This window comes from Myxocyprinus asiaticus, chromosome 5, assembly GCF_019703515.2.
Source record: "Myxocyprinus asiaticus isolate MX2 ecotype Aquarium Trade chromosome 5, UBuf_Myxa_2, whole genome shotgun sequence".
NCBI lineage: Eukaryota > Metazoa > Chordata > Actinopteri > Cypriniformes > Catostomidae > Myxocyprinus > Myxocyprinus asiaticus.
In genome coordinates this window covers 21,810,156-21,836,926 of record NC_059348.1, presented here as the reverse complement: position 1 = coordinate 21,836,926, position 26,771 = coordinate 21,810,156, and the positions used below count along the sequence as shown (strand labels likewise).

Below are 26,771 nucleotides of genomic sequence, written 5' to 3'. Positions count from 1 at the left end.
TTTTTCAAGAATTCAATGGTCTGTCATCAATTATTCCTTACATATGCATATATATATTATACAATGTTCCTATCAACCCAACTTTTCACACTTTTTAAACACCTACATTATAAACTTTCTCTTAAATGTATTAATTGTTTTACACAATTTATATTCATTTTTAAGCTTGTTCCATAATTCCACTCCTTTTATTGTAATACATTTATTTTTCAGATCAATCCGAACTCCACTTTTCTTAAATATACATGTTCCTTTCAAATGATAATGACTCTCTCTCATGACAAGCATATTTTGTACATTTTTGAATAATAAATGCTTGTATGCTTTATACATAATATTAACAATATTGAAATCCACCAGATCTTTAAATTTCAATATCTGTAGTTTTACAAATAGATGATTTGATGGTTCTCTATAATTCTACTTATAATTCTTATTCTGTTCAGCTCAAAGATGACATTTTAAAGCGGATTACTTCATATCCTCATAACACCTGTTACATGTCTAATTTCTGAACTGTACAGGTATTTTCTTCTGTGCTTTCTGTATCTGTCAGTGTTGGTCTTGTTTGGGTTTTCTAATTTCATGTTTATAGATATGTAAGGCCTAATGTCTACCTACTGTTTATTACATGTCACAACCGATGTAGAAACAAAGGTAGCGGTCCATTTTACATTGAACATCCACTCGCTAACTCCCCTAAGCACTTCCACTCAGGGGAATCCTCACCCCCTATTTTGGAAGTCCGTTCCACTTCATTAAGTGAGCGAGGGAAGTTTCTATTGACAGACCCTCAACCCCTTGATTTTGACCGAGGGATCGAGCCTACTCTGATGTCTGCTTCAGGCAGCTCCATATCCCATAATGCAACTTGATGTGACAGTGGATCATGCTTCATCAACCCCACCCCCACATAACTTTAATGTATAATAGAAGTGAAGTTAGGTCAATTAAGCAGTTTAGAAAAGTTATATTGAGATTTAACAGCATAATACTTGTAGCTACCTTAAACTGTTTATCACACAGTTATAGCCTATGTCTTCATTGTTATGTTAACATTTTTGTTTTTGTAAAGCTTGATTAATCCTTTCTAACAATTCATTCTAATGAAAAAATGTTTTTTAAACATATAAGATTTTTACATAAGCCTCTGAAATTACAACTAAACTTTACCTGTGGTTGCAACAATCTCAGAAAATGTTGTTTTCTCAGGTGCAAAAATCTCTAAATAATTCCACAAACTGACATCAGCCCTCAACGTGCTCCCAAGTGATCAAGGGTTTAGGGTGTTCCAGTTAAACCCATTGCACAGGTTCCGCCAGTATTGGGCACTCGCACAAGCAATGATGTGCATCCGAGTCCACGAGATGGAGGGAAGTTAGTGAGGGAAGGGCATAAAAATTTGAAGTGGAACGCAGCCCGAGTCTCTACTCTTATGTTTATTGCATAGACCTTATTCACGCTAGCACCATCTTTGATTTTTAATGTGAATGACAACTAGACTGTGAGGGGATAGACTTACCATCTTTTCAATGGGCTGTACTGCTGTTTAAAGTGTTTTTGGATCATTCCGCAGACAAAACATTGTTAAAATATCTGTTCAAGAACATTCAGTATACAAAGAACTCCAGACAACAGGAGTTGAGGAAAATCAGATGTGATCTAGGAGCTTTTTACAGCTTTATACCATTCGTGCTATTGAAGAGATGGTAAGTCTATCCCACACAGCCTCATTGTCATTCCCACTAAAAATTAAAGATGGTCTATTCAGCCAATAACCAAATCTTTAACCCATTGACTAAATCTTTTTGTGAAAAACCTACACATGTTTTAAAAGTTGCCAGTGTAACTAAACAGGTGACTGAAAATCCATCATTTGCTACACAGAACTCTTCAATGAAAAACACATAAGCAAATAGCAGGACGGCTGAGGTTAATATGATGCATTTATAAATTCATATCTGTGAGGTTGTTATATGGGGTAACATTAGGCATAAAGCTGTAATTTAACACTGTCTTGCAAATTATAAATGTGATACATTTTTGGGGAAATTGTCTTAACCTAATATACTATATATAAATTATTTAGAAATGTAGATCTTTTTTTTTTTTTTTTTAAAGCTGTGATAGTAAAAAACAGCCTGTTTGTGTTGGGGCCAGTAAAAATTTTGGCAGGGAAAGAATAAATCTGAACCACTGGACTGACCGGGACAGTAGAAAAAATCCTTAGCGTTGAGCTCTGCACCTGCCGATCATGTTGGTCGATGGCGGGTTACTAAAACTTGCCGAATGATATACCATCTGTGGTTGCCTATATTACTTTTGGTCCAAAAAATTATTTAGTGGATTCCCTTGAACATTTAAATGTCATTGTCACTCCAAAAACTAGGAGTGTGTACGTGGCCAATTGGACAGTTTAGTAGTAATGTAACAAGATCAGAAGTATATTTGTTTGGTAGCACTTTATTTTACAGTACTGTTCTACATTTATGTACTATATAATTACAACAACTATAGTAATTACTAGGTACATTACGCTAAACCTAACCCCAAACCTAACCTTAACCCATATTAAAGGGATAGTTCACCCAAAAATGGAAATGCTCTCATTATTTACTCACCCTCATGATATCCCAGGCGTGTATGACTTTCTTTCTTCATCAGAACACATTTGAAGAAAAATAGAAAAATATCTTAGCTCAGTAGGTCCTTAAAATGCAAGTGAATGGAGATTTCTCTTTTGAAGCTCTAAAAATCACAGACAGTCAGCATAAACATCATCCATACGACTCCAGCGGTTAAATTAATGTTTTCTAAAGCGACACAATCGCTTTTGGTGTGAAAAAATATCAATATTTAAGTACTTTTTAACTATAATACAACACTTCGTGTAAGCTTCACGAGAGGGGGAGATCACACAGTCTCTCATGTGACGTATTCGCATTGCTATGGATACAGATGTAATCTCATGTTCTCCACTCGGTTGAGACATCCAGGATAAGCACACAAATGCACCATTGTGAGTAAAGAAACAGATCAATACAGATCTAAACCAAAACCAACCAAGATACAGTACACCGTTCTTCCTAACGTGTAAACAGTGCTGCTCTTCCAGCTGTGACGTACGTGCGTCAGGTCTCGCAAATGCCAATGCGATTACGTCACACGCATACCACCGATCACCGAAAGCATGATTTAGAGTTAAAAAAAAAAAGTACTTAAATGTTTATCTTTTTCACGCCAAAAGCGATCGTGTAGCTTTAGAAGACGTTAACAGCTGGAGTCATATGGATGTTGTTTATGCTGACTGTCTGTGATTTTTGGAGCTTCAAAAGAGAAATCTCCATTCACTTCCATTTTAAGGACCTACTGAGCTAAGATATTTTTCTATTTTCCTTCAAACGTGTTCTGATGAAGAAAGTCATACACACCTGGGATATCATGAGGGTGAATAAATAATGAGAGAATTTTCATTTTTGGGTGAATATTACTCAGTACTTTCTCGGGTAAGTACATTGTAAGTATACTGAAAGTACACATACTGTCAAATGAAGTGCAACCGTTTTTTTTTTTTTTTTCAATACCTGTTTAAGACATTTTATGGTTGCTTCAGTGATGTGGGAGATTTATTCCATTCAGCCAAGAACAGTAACTTCATTCTTCACATGCTGTGTAAATATATCAAAAAGAATGGGACCTTTTGGGAAAGATGGTAGGCTGTGTCTAGATAAGGCAATGGTTTCTTGAAACCAATTGCTTGTAAATGTAATCCACTGTTGTCTGCGTGAAGTCTTTTTTCCCCTATCTGAAAAGATGATTATATCTTAGATTTCACCACATTGTCAAATGTTCCAGCACTTGAGGGCAACTTGCACATAAGGGTACACTGAATGTAACCTTTGTGTTCGGTTAAGTGCTGCCGTGTCCACACACATGAAGACTTTCAAAAGAGTAGGTCACATGTTTACATTACACTGGTTTCTGTTTTCTGCACGTATCGTGAGCGTGGCGTGACTTTGCTTTTAACTTTATTCATTTGGATAGGTGATACGTGTGGTTCTTGAATAGAGCCTGACAAAGGTTCTCGAGTCACAGTCAAGAAAAGCATAAAAATAGATGCCTTATTTCTTCACTACCAATTTTGATACAAGTGAACCCTGTGGCCACCTACAGCTTTGATTTCTGTCCTTGATTACGTCCCCCTCAGTTAAAAACATTCACTCAAAGCATTGCAGATGTCGACCATAGGGTAATCCCAACATCCTTTAAAGAAAAAAGAAAGGCTATTAAGGCTGTTTTGACTAGTTTGGCCTTTTAAGAGTCTTAGACCCCATTTTCACCTGGTATTAAGATGTGTTTTTTGGTGATCGGATCACATGTGGTCAGCACTAAATACAGGTCTAAACGGGGTCTTAAACGTTTTGCGATCAGATCACAAAAACATATACGTATGTGGTCAAAAACGCATCACACTTGATGTGTAAATGCTAATCTGTACTGTATGCGTCCCAGCAGCAGCGAAGCACCACCGCTGCTGAATGGTTGTCAATCAAATGCTGCCCTAATGAAGAGTTTAAACTTTGCCAGTTTGGAGCGGTTTAAAAGAAAATAACCATCCGAATGGAAAAATTTTAAAAGCGCATATATACACAAGTGTGAGAACTGCACAGATCTTCATCAGTGTGTCTGAAATCAGTATGCAGGGACACTTATAAGAAGCACGAACATCTGCAGCTCAGGTTAATACACCTAAACCATTAAAATAATGGATAATTCTGCTCGAAATGTTGCTTTTGTGCTTAGATTCAATTTCAGCTGCATCAGGGAGAAATAACGTGCCGTTTTTTTCCACACTTTCTTTGTTTTTTCTGACTTTGTTGCGGTTTATTATCATGCAGGAGAACACTGACATAGTGATGTTGTCATGAAACAATCACAAATCCGCTCCCTCCAAATCCGATCACAAATGGTCACAGAAGACGCATTTAAATGACCAGGTGTAAACAGCGATGTGTCTCTCCTGATCACATGTGATCGGATCACCCGAGACGCATCTTAATACCAGGTGGAAACGGGGTCTTACAGTATTAAGTAGCTTATTAAATGCTTCCAGTGACATGAGATGAAGTGTCATTTTCAACTACTTTGACTCATTGGTAGAGTTCCTAACAGCTACACGTCAAGTACTAATACTCGCTCTGAATTATGTTTAGCTAGTTTATGAGTGTGTTTGATTATTGTTTTAAACAAAATTGCTTCTTGACAAACTTTGAAGGAAATGTGTCATTACCTGACACGCAAGAGCTAATGGTCTCAAAAGTCATGCTCCAGAAACACATTAGCCTCTCACATTCTCAAAGTGTCACCCAACCGTTTCCACTATATTTCAGAGCCAGATTTCCTTTTGCCAAAACAGTGTATGTTGAAGGTGAGGGGTTCGTTTGTTTAAAGTGCCAAGAGTGATACTTGGATGAAATGTTTATCCCATTATCTTAAAACCATTAGAACCTATTGCTCTTCCCATTTTGTTGAGAAACCTGCTCTTAATTGTTTTCACTTTTCGTTCCTCCCTTACTTCAGTGTGGTCCCTCCGCTGTTTATGCAGTCAGTTGTGTTGCTTGATGCAAGCTGTCAGCGCTTTGTCCAAACAATGACGGCGGCTCCCTTATGCTTTTTAATCATTAAGGTTAGGGTTAACACTTCACACAACTGGAATTCAAGCTCTTACATTAGCTTTCACACTATACTGGCTGTCACGGTTCTACAGGGAGAATCAATTTACAGTAGGTTCTCACACGATGTAGTGTTGTAATCACAACCATTTGCTTCAAACCAAACCACAGGACGTCCTAGTACATTTGACTCTCAATAACATAGCGTCTCTGCACGTTAAAAAGATAATTTCACATGTAAATTTTGTTGTCAGAAACTGTAATGGTAGTCATTAGGGTAGATACTTTCAAACCACCGGACGAGGAAAAAAGGAAGAATTATGTACAGATGTAGATTTGGTGCCTCACAAACACTGCAAAGTGCCTAGCAGACCTCCCAAAGAGGTTTTTACTCCAGATTATACCTTTAACCTCTTGATTTTTGTTCTTGAGAATAGAATTAGCGTCATTTTTGCCCTTTGATTTATCAGGCAATCGTTAGGATGTTTTGTCATCTTTGGCCTTCTATAGTATGCGTAGTGACTCATTTAGGGACTCTGTGGGCGACAGTTAAGCTATCCTTACTAGGAAATCCAGTGTCTTCAATGGTATCAGACAACACAATGTGTGGCTGCCATGAATGCCGATGGGGGTATCTTAGGAATGATCACAATGACCAAACAGCACTGTAAATTTACATCGCAAGGTTGACATACTTGGATTGTTGGAGAACATTAAATTGAAGTCTATGTTACAGGAATGTTGCTTGTTTGCAAATTACATTCCACTTTTACAGGCTAGTTTTTCCAGTGTCGACAACCTATTTCCAGTTGCTAATAAAACTTCCAGGTGCCTCAGGGTGCATAACATATTCATGTTCCTCTGCAAGATCACTAGGAGTGTAGATGTTGGATTTAATAAAACCATTTGAGTGAGAAAAAAGCCTTAACTATTTTTTCATGGGCCCTTTGTTAATTCTTTTTCTCTTTTTCTACAGAAAGGATCATTGATGTTATATTAACTGCCACAAAGAATTATGGACTGGGTCCAGATTTGGATAGGTAAGACTTTGAATGCATCTGTGAAATTTTCTTCTGTAAATCTGAGTGTTTGTCCATACCAACTGCGACTGTGACGAGCAACATTTTGTCAGTGGCATTTCTATGGCATCGTAATTGGGTGTTATATCGAAATCTCATTGGTCTGAAATCCTGCTACACATGACTGTATACTAAACATCAAACATGTTCTGACTGGCTGTGATTGTGTCACATCACACAACATTTTCACTTAAAGTGTGGACAGACAGGTTGTCACTGGAAGCTTGTCGCGGTGTGCCTGGTTAGGACATGTTTACGGCAGCCTTAACTGTCAAACTATGAACTCTATGTAAGCTTAAATATGTTTGCTTTTTCATAAAGCTCTTTTCCACCATTGGGCCGAATGTTTATGAGCACTGAGTATGGCTAAACAATTTAGACAAAAAATGTAATTGCGATTATTTTTAATTAGGGATGTCCTGATACCGATACTGGTATCAGTATCGGGTCTGATACCGTGCTCATGTACTAGTACTCGTACTTGTAAAAATGCTCAGATTTCCAAAAACCGATACCATCTGACGTACGAATGTCATTGTCAACATTCAGCCCACAAATTAAAATCACGCTATGTCCTAGTGAGATTATTTAACAGCAAAAGCTGTGATTTTATGAGAAATATATAGTTTACAGGTTATTCAAACGTGAGCACTTGTGAATGTGTGGAGACAGTGTTGTGCTGACGCCAACTGCTCATACCTTTTAAGGCTCCTCCTTGGCTCGTGCAGGGAAAACACTGTCATGAGCATTTTTTTTTTTTTTTTAGCAGATGACAGTAAAAAGAGTGCAAATTCACATTGTAGCATGAGGCACATACAGAGTACATACTTATTTAATTAAATAGCAGCCTTTTGTGGTTTAATAATCACTTTGAGTCATGTAGCGACCGGCTTTTCCAGACTGGGAAGCTCCATGGTCAAAACAACACAAACACTTCAAAATAAAAGCTCAGTCAAAATTAAACTTAAATTTATATGAAAAAAGTATGACAGAAATATATCACTACTGCAAAGTTATGTAATATTCACTGTAATACTACTACTACTACTACCACTAATACTACTAATAATAATATTAATAATAATAAATCAGTAGTAATTGTATTATACTTAAGCAGTATCTAACATCTGTGATGCTCTGTTATGCAGCACTTTATTTGACAAAAAATAACTCCAATTTTTATTTTTGGATTGTGCTGTGAGGTTCTGTATAAAAGCACTTCATCTGATAAAAAATAATACAGTATTATATTGAAAATGAATTGTTATATTTTCACTTGATTAAAGTTTTAATGAATTCATTTATTTAAACACCATTTTAATGATAAAATTGAAATAAACTGTTGATAAGAAAAAAGAAAAGAAAAAAGTAGCGGTATTCAATCGTTCTCAAAAAAAAACAAAAAAGAAAAAAAAACAGTCAAACAGTGAAAAAACAGATTCACATTAAATCTGTTCACTGTATATCTGCTTTTCTGTCCACTTTGTGTTGGGATCTCAGCCCACTTCATTAATTTTGGAACCCAATAATAAGTTATGAAGTTAAGAAATTATAATGGTAAGATATTTTTGTATATTATTAACAACAACAATTATAATAATAACAACAATAATAATTAATATTATCATAAAACAGTACCATGTTATTATAAAACAGTACCACAGTATGTAATATTTTCTAAACCTGCATGCGGCATAGCTATGCAGTCCGGTTAAACCCTTAAGCCTTTATTTTGGCGGAACACTGAAGTAGAGGTCTGCACGTGACTGGTTTTTCCATCCCGCTCCTGGAAGTTTCTATCCTGCACTTGGACGCTCTCGCTGAATTTTACTTCATGTTCACCCACTCTCTGCCCACAGTGATTTTCTTCCCAACCACTCCTGTTCCCGCAATCCCGTATTTCTTTTCCACATTGAGCAAAAGCCATACGACAAGTGTACATAAGGAACGTTTTATTTTTCTGTAAATTGTATTATCAGAAGACATGTGAAAATAATGCCAATTTGACTTGCCTGAAGTTGGTTTCTCAACACTAAATTGACCATTTTCTAGTCCGAGTTTCACATCCATTGTTGACAGTGTGCGCTTTGCTCTACCATTCTTCTAAAGCCCTGTTGACTACCTGCCTGCTCTAAATATTAGATAATTTAATGCACAAGCTGTGTGCACATTTGTTTTACATTATAAAAAAATAAGTTTGTTTTCTTTTGCATTCATTAATTAAAATACAAAAAGTGATCCACATAGGATTTTTCAGTATACAAAAACGCAGTTTTATAAGGTTACTTTAGATTCGGATAGTAACTTTTAGCAGCCAAGCATATTTGGAATTACACAAATGTGCAGTTAGTGAATCTAGAGTACTATCCACTGTAAAAGGTCTCCTCTTAATGGAGAGGAGGAAGCGGGAGTTGGCAAATTCAACACAAATTATATTTATTTTTATAAACAAACAAACTAGCTTTTCAGCGTAATCTTAAAGGGGCTTATAGGCACAGCACAGTCTCCGGGTGTGTGCGTAGCTCTCTCTGCTTTACTGCTGTCTGGCTATCTCCTAAATCCATCTCCAACTCTCACTGCAATGACATGCAGCTGTTAGAGACAATCATTGCCAGGTGATGATCCTTACCGTTCTCATCTCCTGATCTCGCTCTTCACAAGCCGGTGCTCAACCACGCCCCTACCACCACAAACACGCTAAGCTCATTAGCCTCATGTGTGCTTTGATTATGTTTAAATACGGTACAGAGAACAGTGCTGCACACACACAGTGAGCAGCACATGCAGACTCTTTATTTATTTAATAAAATTGCAGCCTTTGCGGTTTAATAATCACACTATGTCAAATCGCAATTTCAATTTTATTTCGATTAATTGTTCAGTCTTAAGCGAAAAGGTTCCATAAGCATTTCTACTTGAGCGTGGTTTGGTACAATACGATTGCAAACCGTTCCCTGCCCTTGTTTCTCAGCACAGTTAGCTAATCGTACTCAGGACAAAGAATGAATGTGGGACTCACGATTGATCACTTGCTCAGTCAGTCCATTCTAATCCTGATTTCGCAGCACCACAGTGGAAAAGAAACCATAATCGTGCCAATGAGCCCAGATCGGTACGGAATGGCATGATTCAACAATGGTAACTGTTTGTCCTGATGGTGTAAAAGCTCTAATAGTGTGTCGTCTTATTTCATGACCTGTTTTGGAACTGGCCTATTTAAATAAATGTAAAACAAACTATAGAATGGGAATAAGCCAACATCAGGTCTTCTGGTGATCTTAATGTGCCAAATAAGGTTGTAAAGATATGTATGTGGCATTTGAAGTAATGACACCTGTCTTCTCATATTTCTTCTTTGCAGTTTGAGTTGTAAAAGATGTATAATAGTAGGAAATGGTGGTATCCTTAGCAACAAGTCGTTGGGTTCCCGCATTGACGAATATGACGTTGTGGTGAGGTAGGTGTCAACACAGTCAACAAAGTCACCATGTGCTGTTAAATACATGGATACACAGGGAAGCAATGTAGACACGAATGCAGACGATTACACATTCATCTGATTTTTTGTCATATTTATTCTGTAGACTCAACGAGGCCCCGGTGACTGGTTACACCAGAGATGTAGGTAGCAAGACCACCCTGAGGATAACCTATCCCGAGGGGGCCATCCAGAAGCCTGAGCGCTATGAGAAGGACTCCCTCTTTGTCTTCTCTGCTTTCAAACCTCTCGACTTTAAGTGGTTGAGGCAGATGGTCTTCAAAGAGAAACTGGTAAGACCTAGTGCAGCAGTGCATGAACATACTTGTCTTGTTCTCATAAAGCTTTATTTGTTTTTTAATTTTGTTTAATTATCTTTCTGTTTTTGCCTTTTAAAGTTCTCTCCTTATTCATTTGTGTTGCCAGCAGGGCATGATATTGCCTGACGTGTTTACATGCCTGTTTCTATTTCAGCACTACCTTGAACTTTTAAGACTTTAAGATTTTTAATTTCTCCGTTTTATTGTATTGAAACCTCACATGAATTTAGAGTGCTCATTTACTGCTGCCCTACAAATTCGAAAGTGTTGCATAGAATTTTTTGTGGTTAAAGGTATTTGATTAGGAATAGTTGTTGAAGAAAATGCATTTATTGTTCAAGGACATTTTTCTCATTTTTGGTGAGAGGTAAAACCATCTCCTTCCAGGTTGTACTGAAGTCTAGCGAATTAGCCTCTTAATCAGGAGGGTCGGACCGATAGAATGAGCTCTTTCTTATCTCACACAATTTTAATGACTCTGCCTCCATCCCATTTCTTATCACACAAAGAGCAAGCATAAGCACTCTTAAGAGGTTCCCCTCTGGAATTGGCCTGCTGGTCTACCCAAGGACATTTTTTGTCCCATTTTACCATTCGACTGTCGTGAAAATGTGCCTCCACTAAGTCAAGGCATGCGTCAAAATGTGTGGTTTTTTCCATAATCTCCTTTTTCAAAAATACTTGTCTTCCTCAGCAACACACTTGCCTGTTGGCCTCCGTTGTGGAGTGGGAATCTGGCAGCAATGTTCCTCAGGAGTTCCCAATACAGCTGCTGGGCTTTCAGGGACCAGCACTGGAATTTTTACAGGGTGACATTTGTCAATGTGCAAGAGACTCAGCAGAGGAAGAAAAATTGTGAGCTATTTGATAAGGGGGTCCCCAGCCTCTGAGAAGGGCCAGATTTGTCTGATCGTAACAAGCTGAACAGTGGAAAGTGCTCAGAAAATTTATCTGCCCTCTGGCTTCTGATACATTGGCTTTGATGTCATGGAAGGAAGAATTTCCTTCACCAAATGAGGGGTCAAGAAAGCTCCAGCGTGTCTGGCATAATGTTAAAAAACAGACTGATGAAAAGTACCCTGTTGGGTAACAAAATAGCTAGAGTTTTTTTTTCTTTTCAATGGGTGGGTACTTAGATGTTTGAACATTGCCCGTCTACAAATATTAAATCAAAATGTAAAGCTGTTGTGTGTAATTTCTGTGGTAGTAGTTTCCCCAAATGGAATTGCAAAAAAAAATCACTGTTTTCAGACAGATTCTAGAAAACTCCCTCTGTCTTCCATGGTCATAAAATAGAAAATCCCATCCCAAACTCACACCATTGGTTGAGCCAATGTTGCTGTGTCGGGCAAACGGGCCATTCAAACAAACCGAGCAATAGCTGATAGCACCACAGAGCCACAGTTTTACACTTTTAGGTGAAACCATCCAAGGAAAGGCTTACTATTAAGCTGGGATATGAGAGAGGATTTTAACCTCGAAAATGACATGCATCAGCGTTATTGACAGAATATTCTACAACCCCAATTCCGAAAAAGTTGGGACAGTATGAAAAATGCTAATAAAAGCAAAAAGGAGTGAATTTGTAAATTTATATTCACCCTTTTCTATATTGAAAGCACCACAACTACACATAGTATGATGTTTTACCTTGTGCATTTTTTTTTTTTTAAATGTACGGTAATTTCAAATCAGATGATTGCAACACGTTCCGAAAAGTTGGGACAGTCAAGTGTTTACCATTGTGAAACATTACCATTTCTTCTAATAACACTTATTTAGCATTTGGTCACTGAAGACACAAGTTTAAGTTTAGAAAGTGGAATTTTCCCCCATTCATCCATTATGTTGGTCTTTAGCTGCACAATTGTACGGGGTCTTTGTTGCCGTATGGTGTGCTTAATAATGCGCTACACATACTCAACTGGAGACAGGTCAGGACTGCAGGCAGGCCAATCTAGCACCCACACTCTCTGCTTACACAGCCATGCACTTGTAATCCGGGCAGTATGTGGTTTGAAGTTGTCCTGCTGGAAAATGCAGGGACGTCACTGGAAAAGATGGTGCTGGATGGCAGTATATATTGCTCCGAAATTTTTACATATTTGTCTGCATTCATGGTGTTCTCACAGATGTGCGAGTTACCCATGCCATGGGCACTGACACACCCCTCGGCCATACAGACACTGGCTTTTGGACCTGACGCTAATAACAGCTTTGATGGTCCTTTTCGCCTTTGGCCCGGATAACACGACAGCTGTGTTTTTCAAAAACTTTTTGAAATGTGGACTCTTTGGACAAAAAACATTCCACTGCTTCTGGACAGTGTTGATGTATGGCTTCTGCTTTGCATAGTAAAGACTTAACTTGCATCTGTGGATGCAGCGGCGCGTGGTGTTGACTAACAAAGGTTTACTAAAGTTATCCCAAGCCCATGTTCATCCATTACAGATGAATGACGTTTTTTAAGACAGTGATGTCTGAGTGATCAGAGATCATGCTCATTCAGAAGTGGTTTTCGTCTTGCCCTTTACACACTGAGATTTGACCAGATGCCTTGAATCTTTTAACTATATTGTGCACTGTAGAGGATGAAATGCCCAAAATCCTTCCAATTTGTCTTTGGGGAACATTGTTCTCAAAGTGCTGGATTATTTGCTGAAGCATCTGTTGGCAAATTGACAAGTCTTGAACGATCCTTGCTCTTGAAGGACAAGGCTGTTTTTGGAGGCTCCTTATACAGTACACAGTACTATGACACAATTGCATCACCTGTTTAACATCTCCTGTTCCACATCGCCTTATTTCAATTTGTCAAATTGTTATTAGTCTTAAATTATCTGTCTCAACTTTTTTGGAGCGTGTTGCAATCATCTGATTTGAAATTACTGTACATTTTAAAAAAAAAAAACAAAAAAAAAAAACATAAAATTCACAAGGTAAAACATCATATTATGCGTAGTTGTGGTGCTTTCAATATAGCAAAGGGTGAATATAATTTACAAATCACTCTTTTTTGTTTTTATTAGCATTTTTCATACTGTTCCAACTTTTTCAGAATTGGGGTTGTAGATACTAAACATAGCAATTCACTTTAATTATTAAAAAAATAAATTGTAGTGGTTGCTAATGCACCATGACTGTTACTCATATTAAACTTTGGTGCAGAACTCAACCCTCTTTTGTTCATTTATGCTACAGATGTAAATTATACTTCAGATTGTGCTGCTTTGTGAGAAGAGGTGTGCTATTACTTTTCTAAGCAATCATACTTACTATTTATCTTCAGTAGACTTGCAATGAAGGATTGACCAGAGCCATGTCTAGGGACCAGAGTATCATACAGACTTTGAAGATGGACTCTTGACCTAGTAACATCCTAGAAACCATCCAGAGCACTCTTGCAACACACTAAAAAACATTCACAACCTAATAGAAACACCCTATTGTGGTGGTGAGTTTAGAACAAGCAAGCGCTGCTCACATTTTCTTCCGAAAATATAAAAATCTAGTTCATGATTATTTTTATTCCAGTGGCTGACAGCCACAGCTTTAAAAGATGTTTATATCCAGCTAGTCTATATGACCTCTCATGTATGTATTAGGTTGTAAGAGTATCATCTTTAAAGTAGCTTTTTAACTTTGTCTCTTGACAAATGAAGCCCATCACTGCTGTGAATTTTTATGGATGAAAAATGACGCTGACTTGTATTCTTCTCGTTAGATCAACGTCAGGCCTCCGAGAGCCGCACGCATTCCCTCGTTTCTTTCTCAAACAGTTTAACAATTTTAAACAGTTTTTAGGGCCCGTTGAAAACCTAAATGTTGTTTATCTAATTTGCACGCTCTATATGTACCACAGATGTGCGAATAATTGAAGTAATCGCAAAACAATTATAGGCATTCATCGCAATGGTTAATCACAGATAATCTTATCAAACACTGTGTCTCTAACAACAGTATACAATTCATTTCATGTTTGAAAACAAATACATTCCCTTCGATCAAGCTCAAAGTCTTTTTTTAGATCTTACAACATATCTTTGAAAATATCATCAGCACAATGAAACTCCTGTTGAGTGACTTGTGGTGAAGTTGCCGCTACTTCGCCAATATATAAACACTTTTTTTTTTAATGGCAGAAACTTGGTGGCAAGGCAGAAAACACTTTTTGTTTGCGCAAGCAGTGACAGCAGCGATTTAGATCCATTGAGTGGCAATGTCTTTCATTCTCCATCCCTGAACTGAGATGAACACACAAAAGCATGACTTTGTTGGCAGTTCACTTTAGAAAGGCATGTAGCTTTAGACTTCAGCGTAATCCTCAGATAGCATTAGACTCTTCACTCACTTAATCTCAAAGAGTCCGACTGGTGTAACTTTGAACAGTGGCTGCTTGCTGCTTTGAAGTATTTTTCACTCTGCTGCTCTTTTGTATATTGCAAATACTCACGGGTGGAAAGAATGCAAGCCTTTTCAGTTTGTATTGAAAGAACAGTAGATGGATGCTTTCTCAATGATGAAGAAACTTACTGTTCACCTGAATTATCTTGTTTTATTTTTTTCTATTTTTTGACTTTCTATTAATTGTTGGTTATGTTTAAAAAGTATGCATAATAGAAGTTTTCTTTCTCTTTTAAAAGTTTTGTTTTTTCTTAAACAAATGCTCCAAGTTCAAAACAACCCAAGCTTTATCAAAATCATCTGTGGCATGCTGTTGATTACCACAGTCAATATAAACGCCTGGCTCAGTTTGTAAAAATGAAAATTCTGTTTACATTAATGCGCTTACAGTGGAAATCTATGGGGTAAGGCAGTATAGAGGTGTTAAAAGCAGAAATGTGTTGTAAAAGTGCTTATATTCTTCTCTGCAAAAATGTGTTTACTGTAGGGCTGGGTTTCAGATTTTTGGGTTCAATTCCGATTCAGAAGCTCTCGATTAGATTCTGATTCGATATTGATTCATATGGGTATATTTCAGTTATAATGTCCATTTTGCTTGCATATGTAAGATATATATATATATATATATATATATATATATATATATATATATATATATATACACACACATACATATATATATACACTGCATATACTCTATGTGTGTGTGTGTATGGATAGATTAGATGGATAGATTGATTGATTGATGTTAAAATCATCATTTGAGAGGTCTACTGGTCTTGGCTCCCCATTCATTTTTGTTAAAGGAATTCATAAAATCATGGTAGTGTATGTAGTGGATTATGTGTAGTGTAGTTCTTAACTAAAAATTCAGCTGTTACTCATGATTTTTCAAAACTGAAGTTGAACTAATGCAGCCTGATGGCTTTAACAGAGGCAGATACCATTGATGAACAAGCTCAGAGCTCACGCTAGGTCTGTCTTAAAAGGTTTTAAGTTATCGTTAAAAATCAGTTCCCCTATGGAGATAATGCATGGGATTTTACCAGACTGTTGCGCTCTGTTGTGGCTGTATTTTCAAAGCAATGTTTTGTTTTTCTTTTTCTTTTTACGTTTATCCTGGTGCAACTCCTTGACCTATAGATTTCCATGGCAAGTGCATTACTTTAAACATTAATTTTTGCATATTTTAACAAAATAAGAGAGTCAAAATAATTTCCTGTGGTAACATTCCTTTAACATTAACCAGTCAAGACAGCTCAGATGTGTTGAAACTTCAGGCTTCCCCAGAAATGTGTCATACTTTTGTTCTTGGTTTTAACCTGTTTTAGTCATTCGAAAGGGATTAACAACTCAGAGGTCACTAATATAAAAACAGAATAAGGAGTGTGATTTAAAAATTGGCAGTGTACCAGCCATCCTATAGGCTGTGATAAGAGTGAACTGAATTAACAAGTTCTGGAGGTCGCTGTGAGCATGTGGCTCCCACGATAATTATTTTCATTCAGAATACCATTTAATCCTTTGCCTGTCTGTCTGAATGCATTTACCCATCACTTCCTTTTTCCATATGTCCTAATCCCTTATTATTTCAGACTTACATGGTAAGAGCAAGGCCAGAATGTGCCACCTATCAAATACTCCTTTAGGGTTTAGGATTCCCACCCCTCATGCTTTTGGTTTGTAGGAAAGGCACTTTCCATGTGGTGGCATATTGTATAGCAAATGCATAGCAAACCATTGCCTGTATTTTGTGGTGTTGCCTTCGTTAGCTTTATTTGTATGCTAACATTTATTTAGGTTATTTCTATGACTTTGTTTATCTTTGTTGATGCCTGCAGAGAGCATGTCTTTGTTTACTCTAGAAATCTCCAGGAAAGGTGACTCGCAGTGGATTTACAAACTGTAACACAGACGTGGCATTCAACCAAAGAAGAAACAATTTGCTAAATTCCATTGTGGCTTTCAGAATTTCTTTTTTAGAAGTGCATTCCTCTCCCAACAGGTTCTGTGAAACATGTTTCATTATTTGAAAAGACTTTGAAATTTCGTGTCCGTTTGACTTTTGGTTATTGAGAGTCAGCACTTAAGATCCTTTTGTAGCTTGATTGAGAGTCAGCATTTTCAGGCCCTTTGTAGCTTTATTTATTTAGAAACCTGTCTGTTTTTGGAGTTTGATGCAGGTGTTGTCTTTCCCTTTGACCCAGTGGGGCTTCAAGCCAGGGGTTGACGAGGGGGCATGTGAATGTTTGCATCTGAACATGCCAGCAGCCATGCTTTCATCCTCCAAATCAGCCAAACAGGGAGAGTCTTGCTTTTCATAACTTCTCAAGGATGGTACATTATGGTAATGAAGGGGTAAAACAAAACACATGAACAAAAAGCTCGACCAACTCTCTAACCAGTCTGCTGATATCCCAGTTAAAATTACCAGCTTAATGAGCATGCAGTTCTCATGCTGGTCTAAGCTGGTTTTTGCTGGTTAGTTCTGGTTTAGTGCTGGTGAGGCTGGTTGACCAAAATGTTTTTTCTGGCAATGCTGGTTGACCAAGGAAATCTTGCCTTGTGGGAACACCAGCACACCAGCATCCTTTACTTTAGACCAGCATACAAAACGCAACATAAGCAGTAACCAGCTATGCTGTTTTGTTTTTCGTAATTGTTTTTTTTAGGGTCACATTTTCATCTTGTAACAAAACATCCAATTTGCCTTTCGGCTGCCTTCTACCAACAAGCTTTTTCCAAAGACTGTGAGATGTCCATTGACCCCATTGTCCTGTTTGCCCTCTTATGAAGTGTGTAGACGCAAATCTTGTACTTGGAATAACCCTAGTGAGTCAGGTAAGTAGATGGCTCTGAAGGCAAAAAAGGGGTCAGAACCAGGACAAAAAAGAAGAAAATTTGCAAATACCACAGATTCCTGCTAACAAAAGGAGTATGGTGTAGAGTTTGGATTTCTGACCCAGTCAAGAGCAACAGGATCTAGATTACGTGAACCTGACCTGCTCTGGATGAGTGCTCCACAAAACATGCACATTTCTGATGGGACCCTTGGAGCTTCATACACACACTGAAGTTCATATGAATCATGCCCATGCAGGTTTATACCTCTTATCTGGGTTTAGCTCCAGCTCAATCTGGCTGTGGTTGTATTAATTTGCATGTTGGTATGTCACAGCAGAGCTGCAGTTGCAAATTTGTTATCCTGCTTGATATGTTTATAGGCATTCTGAGCATGGCAACTGGGGCAGCAGGGACAACATCTGTCTGACAGCGTGCCTGTGCCTCTAAAAGACAGGTTTTGATTGTGGCTCAGTTGGCTAGAGCACACACCATAAAAAACAGATCATTTCACTTTAACAGTGTACCTCCCAGGTTTATTGACCTTTTAAATATTAGCCTAAAGATAAACAGGAAACTTTTTTCAAGAGAGCCCACATTTTCTTCTGGTTGTACTGTGTGTGCAGTATTTTGAGAGATTTCTTCAGCAGAAAAGCCGCAAGAGATTGAGGGTTTTGAGGAGCATGACTACTTTTTTCACAAAATACAAAGAAGCCCTTGGCTATTTTTTCTTTATGAGCACCTGTTGAATGGTCCATTGACAACCTCTGTGATCACCCTGTTGGGTGCATCTTTGGTTGCCCCTCTATTCCCGTTTTGCATGAGGAGTCCATTTGAAATGACGAGATAAGGTTTCATTGCGCATCCTTTTTGAAAGGAAGTCGCGGTTGAGAAATTTTCCCTGCCCTTCAAGTATGACCATGTCAGGAGTAAACTTGATCAAAGCAAGTATCTTCAGTTTTTTTTAAACATTAAATTATGTAGCTACAGTTTCACATCTTAGGAATGCAGAGGAAACTTATTTTAATCTCTGAAATACGGTTTGGTAGGTGTTTGAAAGGCTTCTCTGTTTTCGGCCCAAATTTGTTTATTGTAGAAATCTAATCTTAAGGCTGTGTACCTTCCAAACAACTGTCCTGCAATCCTTTGATATAAATCACTTTCTGCATGCTGGTTGATCAGCAGTATGCTATATTTAACTACCAGTGCTTTTGACTCCTCTCAAATGAGCCCTTTAAAGTCAAGATGCCATATTTCTCCTCTCACTGTACATTACATTTAGACTTGTAGGATTCCTTATAATAAATCTTGGCTTATATATTTTTTTTTTTTTTTTTTTTTTTTTTTGGCTCTTCAAGCCATAAGTTTAGCATATGGGAGAAATCAAAAGTGTTCAAATTAAAGCTGAACAACCAAATAACTTTCACACTGGGTTTCACACATCTTTGCAAATAGCATCAACTATTACATGCTCTTCCCTGAAACTTACACTCTTAAATACATAAAGTTGAAGTCAGAAGTTTACATACACTTAGGTTGAAGTCATTAAAACTCCATTTTGTTTTAAACTCCACTGATTTAATATTAGCAAACTATAGTTTTGGCAAGTCGTTTAGGGGATCTACTTTGTGCATGACATGAGTAATTTTTCCAACAATTGTTTACAGACAGATTGTTTCACTTTTAATTGACCATATCACAATTCCAGTGAGTCAGAAGTTTACAAACACTAAGTTAACTGTGCCTTTAAGCAGCTTGGAAAATTCCAGAAAATGATGTCAAGCCTTAGGCAATTAGCCAATTAGCTTCTGAAATGCTAATTGGCTAACTGGAGTCAATTGGAGGTGTACCTGTGGATGCATTTTAAGGCCTACCTTCAAACTCAGTGCCTCTTTGCTTGCCATCATGGGAAAATCAAAAGAAATCAGCCAAGACCTCAGAAAAAAAATTGTGAACCTCCACAAGTCTGGTTCATCCCTTGGAGCAATTTCCAAATGCCTGAAGGTACCACGTTCATCTGTACAAACAATAGTACGCAAGTATAAACACCATGGGACCACGCAGCCATCATACCGCTCAGGAAGGAGATGCATTCTGTCTTCTAGAGTTGAACGTAGTTTGGTGCAAATCAATCCCAGAACAACAGCAAAGGACCTTTGTGAAGATGTTGGAGGAAACAGGTAGACAAGTATCTATATCCACAGTAAAACTTGTCCTATATCGACATAACGTAAAATGCTGCTCAGCAAGGAAGAAGCCACTGCTCCAAAACCACCATAAAAAAGCCAGACTACAGTTTGCAAGTGCACATGGGGACAAACATCTTACTTTTTGGAGAAATTTCCTCTGGTCTGATGAAACCATCCTTCATAATGACATCGTTTGGAGCAAAAGGTTGAGGCTTGCAAGCCTAAGAACACCATCCCAACCGTGAAGCATGGGGTGGCAGTATCATGTTTTGGGTGTGCTTTGCTGCAGGAAGGACTGGTGCACTTCTCAAAATAGATGGCATCATGATGAAGAAAAATTATGTGGATATATCGAAGCAATATCTCAAGACATCAGCCATGAAGTTAAAGCTCAGTCGCAAATGGGTCTTCCAAATGGACAAAGACCCCAAGCATACCTCCACAGTTGTGGCAAAATGGCTTAAGGACAACAAAGTCAAGGTACTGGAGTGGCCATCACAAAGCCCTGACCTCAATCCGATAGAAAATTTGTGGGCAGAACTGAAAAGCATGTGCGAGCATGGAGGGTTACAAGCCTGACTCAGTTACACCAGTTCTGTCTGGAGGAATGGGCCAAAATTCCAGCAACTTATTGTGATAAGCTTGTGGAAGGCTACCCAAAATATTTGACCCAAGTTAAACAGTTTAAAGGCAATGCTACCAAATACTAACAAAGTATTTGTAAACTTCTGACCCACTGGGAATGTGATGAAAGAAAGACAAGCTTAAATAAATAATTCTCTCTACTATTATTCTGACATTTCACATTCTTCAAATAAAGAATAAATAACACCGCCCTCGCGGAGAGAGTTCTCGCGGCTGAAGCTACAGAGGTTAGTTCACTCTCCGTCTCTGTAGCGGATGTAACCCGATCCTTCCGACGGGTGAATATCCGTAAAGCTGCTGGCCCAGACGGCATTCAGGGCCGCGTCATCAGAGCGTGCGCAAACCAGCTGGCTGGTGTTTTTACGGACATTTTTAACCTTTCCCTCTCTTTGTCTGTAGTGCCCACATGCTTTAAAACATCCACCATTGTGCCTGTTCCAAAACAATCAAAAATAACTTGTTTAAATGACTGGCGTCCTGTTGCTCTGACCCCCATCATCAGCAAATGTTTTGAGAGACTAATCAGAGATTACATCTGCTCTGTATTGCCACTCTCTCTTGACCCGCTGCAGTTTGCTTACCGCAACAACCGCTCCACTGATGATGCCATTGCATCTACAATACACATTGCTCTCTCCCACCTGGAAAAAAGGAACACTTATGTGAGAATGCTGTTTGTAGACTACAGCTCAGCATTCAACACCATAGTGCCCTCCAAGCTAGATGAGAAACTCCGGGCTCTGGGCTTAAACAGCTCGCTGTGCAGCTGGATCCTGGACTTCCTGTCAAGCAGACGCCAGGTGGTTAGAATAGGCAGCAACATCTCCTCATCACTGACCCTCAACATTGGAGCCCCGCAGGGCTGTGTTCTCAGCCCACTACTGTATTCCTTGTACACACATGACAGTGTGGCAACACATAGCTCCAATGCCATCATTACGTTTGCTGATGACACGACGGTGGTAGGTCACTGACAATGATGAAACAGCCTACAGAGAGGAGTTACACACTCTGACACACTGGTGTCAGGAGCACAACCTCTCCCTCAACGTCAGTAAGACAAAGGAGCTTGTGGTGGACTTCAGAAGAAAAGACAGAGAACACAGTCCCATCACCATCAATGGAGCACCAGTGGAGAGAGTCAGCAGCTTCAAGTTCCTGGGTGTCCACATCACTGAAGAACTCACATGGTCCATCCACACTGAAGTCATTGTGAAGAAGGCTCATCAGCGCCTCTTCTTCCTGAGACGGCTGAGGAAGTTTGGAATGAACCGCCACATCCTCACACGGTTCTACACCTGCACTGTGGAGAGCATCCTGACTGGCTGCATCTCCGCCTGGTACGGCAATAGCACAGCCCACAACCGCAAAGCACTTGAAAGGGTGGTGCGAACTGCCAGACACATCATCGGAGGTGAGCTTCCCTCCCTCCAGGAAATATATACAAGGCGGTGTGTGAAAAAAGCTCGGAGGATCATCAGAGACTCCAGCCACCCGAGCCATGGGCTGTTCTCACTGCTACCATCAGGTAGGCGGTATCGCAGCATCAGGACCCGCACCAGCCGACTCCATGATGGCTTCTTCCCCCAAGCAATCAGACTTTTGAACTCTTGATCTCCCACGATCAAAATACATCAGCACTGCACTTTATTACCCTTACTCTTATATCTCACACCGGACTGTCATAAATTATATTATTATTATATTATGTTCTCTCTTAACAACTGACTATCAACCAACAGCCTGAATGTCAATACAGTACAATACTGTACATTCTATATATATATACTTTTTTATATATTTTTATTTTTATTGAATAATGTTTATCTATATAGTGCGTATTGTATACTGTACAGTGTATGTTATTATTTGTATACTGTTGAGGGTAATTATGTGTATAACAGATGTTTAAATTGTGTTGTGTTAATTTGATGTTATTGTAAATTGGTATATGCCTCATCACTGTCACGACTGCTATGTTGATCGGAACTGCACCCAAGAATTTCACACACCATTGCACTTGTGTATATGGCTGTGTGACAATAAAGTGATTTGATTTGATTTGATAAAGTAGTGATCCTAACTGACCTAAGACAGGGAATATTTTCTACAATTAAATGTCAGGAATTGTGAAAAACTGAGTTTAAATGGATTTGGCTAAGGTGTATGTAAACTTCTGACTTCAACTGTATTTAAAATTTTTATTTAGCTTTTCATTGTCCCGAAGTATTTTTTTTTTTTTTCCAAGTATTAATGTTAAAGGGAAAGTTCACCCAAAAATAAAAATTCTCTCATAATTTACTCACTCTCATGCCACCTCAGATGTGTATGACTTTCTTTCTTCTGTAAAACACAAATTAAGATTTTTAGAAGAATATTTCAGCTCTTTAGGTCCATACAATACAAGTGAATTTTGAAAATTTTGACACTCCAAAAATTGCATAAAGGCAGCATAAAAGTAATCCATATGACTCTAGTGGTTAGATCAATGTCTTCTGAAGTGATATTATAGGTGTGGGTGAGAAACAGATCAATATTTAAGTCCATTTTTGCCCAGTAGAATCACCAAAAACACAAGAAGAAGAATGTGAAAGTTAAAGTGCAGCCTGACTGGGCAGGGAGGAGAATTTATAGGAAAAATTGACTTAAATATTGATCTGTTTCTCACCCACGCCTATCAAATCGCTTCTGGAGACATTGATTTAACCACTGGAGTCATATGGATTACTTTTATGCTGACTTGTGTGATGTTTGGAGCTTCAAAATGTTGGCACCCATTCACTTGCATTGTATGGACCAAAAGTGCTGAGAAATTCTTCTAAAAATCTTAATTTGTGTTCTGCAGAAGAAAGTAAGTCACACACATCTGGGATGGCATGAGGGTAAGTAAATGATGAGAGAATTTTCATTTTTGGGTGAACTATTCCTTCAAACTAAAAATGTCAAACATGTTTGACAAACATTAAATGTAATTTGTAAGTCTCTGTTCAGTCGGTAAGAAGAGTTTAAATGTCATAGACACTCTCAGACTACAAATAGCATCAACAGCACTGTAGCGACCCACAAGATGACCCCCAAAATGTATTCTCTTTTATGAATAGTTAAGTTTAAAATGCCACTTTCATAAAAATACTGCAACAGAATTGTGATCCAGCAGTTGTCTATAATGTCTGACGTATCAACATCAATCTTAAACAGTATGTGTTTGTAAATGCCGTTTTGTGATTCAGCTTGATAACTATTCAATGAGAGATGCTAGCCATTTTGACACATCAGAATCCAAATTTTCAACAGCAAATTTGTAGGAGGCATGTCTTTGTAGCATACCTGCCAGTTAAATTTAGCAAGCAAGCCTTTAGACTTTACAAAGAGGCTGTTTTTGCAAATACAGTGCTACATTTTTTAGGCTCCAGAGTGTTCCTGAGAAGATTCTTCATACGGCACATCTGCAGTCAGGAGCAGGTTTTCCTAGTCACTGCTGAACACTTACTCTGACCTCTTGTTTCCAGCAGCTGATGGAGGGAGAGGCCGGCGATGAGGCCTGTGATTTTTATGGAGTGATTAAATACTCTGTGGCCATGCTGGAAGCTTGTTAAGGGTGTGCTGGAGCTACGCTCGGGAATTGAGAGGCCTCTCACACCTGCTGCTTTATTGGATGGATCAGTTACAGGGTCCATCCTGTTTGACAAGAGTGTGGTGGCGCTGCAGAAGACTTGTGGTTTTGAGGGCATGGAGATGCGATCAATCAGGGTATCGCTCACTCACATTTTCTTTCTCGTCACTCTCAGTCTTTGGGCTGTAATTCCCCAGTTAAATGCCAATGAGAAGTCTGGAGGAAAGCCAGGCAGAACCAATGGTGAAGACATCAAGAATAGTGCTATGTTTAGAATGTCCTTTCCATAAATTTGGTGCGATCATAATTCAAACCAGAATCAGGTCGATGCAGTGCTTTGAAAATAGAAATGTAGTTTTGTTCGTTGAAAGTGACGGGCAAACTCTTACATTTTCTAATTTCACATTAATGTTGAATAATAGCCTTAAAGTAACTGAGGAGATGTTAGAGATACGATGAGCTGTGCATGTACTTCTGGCATGTTATGTAGCGCTCTTGTTTGGGTGACCCAAGATCGAAAATATCTGCTTTTAATAAATGTTTCAAAAACTCTCAAAATAAAAGAACATTGGAAACAAGGCTTAACTTGTCTCTCAGTAGATTAGCTCTCAAGTTGGGCTTGTTCAAATGCTTTTGATATAGTCTCAGTATGTGCTTTGTAATTTTATTTATGATGGCCTTAATGTATACAATTTTACTTGTACTCTGCACTCATTGAGACAAGCAAATCAATACATCATTCACTGTTATTTGAAAGTATTTTGAGTAATCAAGTAGTCAGTGGGTTGTCTGCATGAAACGTTCATTTTAAGATGACGCCACACTAGCAGACTCCAAACAACTCGATTTTGGCCAAGGGTGTCACACATGCAGACTGTTTTGCTGAGATCTCGCTCTCTTCAGAGACCAACTCGGACCGATTGTTTTGGTGCAAATCCGAGTGAGATTGGCATGTTCATATATGCCTATGTGAACCGAACCAAGGGAGAAAACGCACCAGGTTCTGAAACAAATGCTCTAAATGCACCAGTTGTGCGATTCATGGAGTAACATACCTTGTGAAAGTGTTTGATTTGTGTATTTATCACCTCAAGGCTTGCCGAAGAATGCGTATGTCCATATGCAGCTTTCAGTGAGTGAAGAAATTACGCTCAATAAAAACAGACTTTTGTGTATCAGCTTTCTGATGTCATTTTAGTGTTGGAGGCAGGAAAAAATGCTTGGTAACAATCACTATGGATTACAATCAGAGGTTGTGATTTGCAGCTGAGTGCAATGAAAACACTCGGATCAGCTTGATGTCTTGTCAGTTTTTCAGTAAAAGAAGCTCATTGGACACTTGGTGAGAACACAAGAACCCACCTCAGCGACAGAAATATTTTTTCTTTTTTCAAGCAAGCCGATGTGTGTTTTCAGTTTTTGAAGCCATTAACTCATGGTCAAGTGATAAACTCATGGCCAAGTGATCAACGTCTCTGTTTGCCTGGCCGGTGATTATGTTAATGAAGCACACAACTGAAAATCACAGGAAAAATTGGCTAGTGTGGTGCCGGCTTTAAGAGTGCCATGAATTATTAGGCTTGTGTAAGGTCTACCAGACCTTGAAGCGCAACAAAATGTAACATAAAAGGGTCTAGAGACATTACAATTTTAAACTATTTTAAACTTGGGACTTAAAAACATAATGCTTGGCCTAAGATATGGACAATAAAAACAGGAAGATGCTGGCCAAAGAGAAGACAAAAAGTTAAAAGTATCACAGACTAAATACAAGAGCACACAGGCCTTAATTAGAGTAACTGACGGATGTTATTAAATATCTATCACATTTTATTGCACAAAACTATTCTAGTCCTCACAAAAAACAGAGCCTAGGGAGAACTGCATGAATTGCAGGCTGTTTGAATTCCGACAGTAATTGTCTTGAAATTCATTGGTGAAGGTATTTGTTACACAAACTGTGCTTTGACTGTAGTGGCAGTGCTTTAAATGGGATGAATTTAAAGATTCAACTTCTCAAAGAGAGTTTTACCATGCTAACAGCACAGGTAAACTCTTGGCATGATAAAGCAAAGCACACTGTCAGCATGCTTACACTCCCCATAGAAGCTGTATGTCTTAATTCATCCACTTTAAAGCATTGCCATTAATATATATATATATATATATATACACAGTACTGTGCAAACGTTTTAGGCACTTGTGAAAAATGTTGCATAGTGAGGATGTCTTCAAAAATAATAATATAAATAATGACATAAATAGTTTTCATTTATCACTTGATGTCATACAAAGTCCAGTAAACATAAAAAAGTTAATCAATATTTGGTGTGACCACCTTTGTCTTTAAAACATCACCAATTCTCCTAGGTACACCTGGACACAGTTTTGCTTGGTTGTTGGCAGATAGGATGTTCCAAGCTGCTTGGAGATTTCAACACAGTTCTTCTATCTATTTAGGCTGTCTCAATTGCTTCTGTCTCTTTATGTCATCTCAGATTGACATGATGTTCAGTGGGGGGATTTGTGA

General features: G+C 38.3%; 1 protein-coding gene across 7 annotated transcripts in view; it reads left to right on the top strand.

Annotated features, from left to right (window-relative positions):
- Window positions 1-26,771, top strand: part of LOC127441404 (CMP-N-acetylneuraminate-beta-1,4-galactoside alpha-2,3-sialyltransferase-like) — an 80,777-nt gene that overhangs the window by 41,566 nt on the left and 12,440 nt on the right. For all 7 annotated transcript variants that reach the window (XM_051698790.1, XM_051698791.1, XM_051698793.1 and 4 more), the window contains 3 exons: window positions 6,649-6,712; window positions 10,113-10,208; window positions 10,336-10,522. In XM_051698790.1, the coding sequence (XP_051554750.1) occupies window positions 6,649-6,712; window positions 10,113-10,208; window positions 10,336-10,522 (347 nt within the window). The remainder of the gene's footprint in view (window positions 1-6,648; window positions 6,713-10,112; window positions 10,209-10,335; window positions 10,523-26,771) is intronic.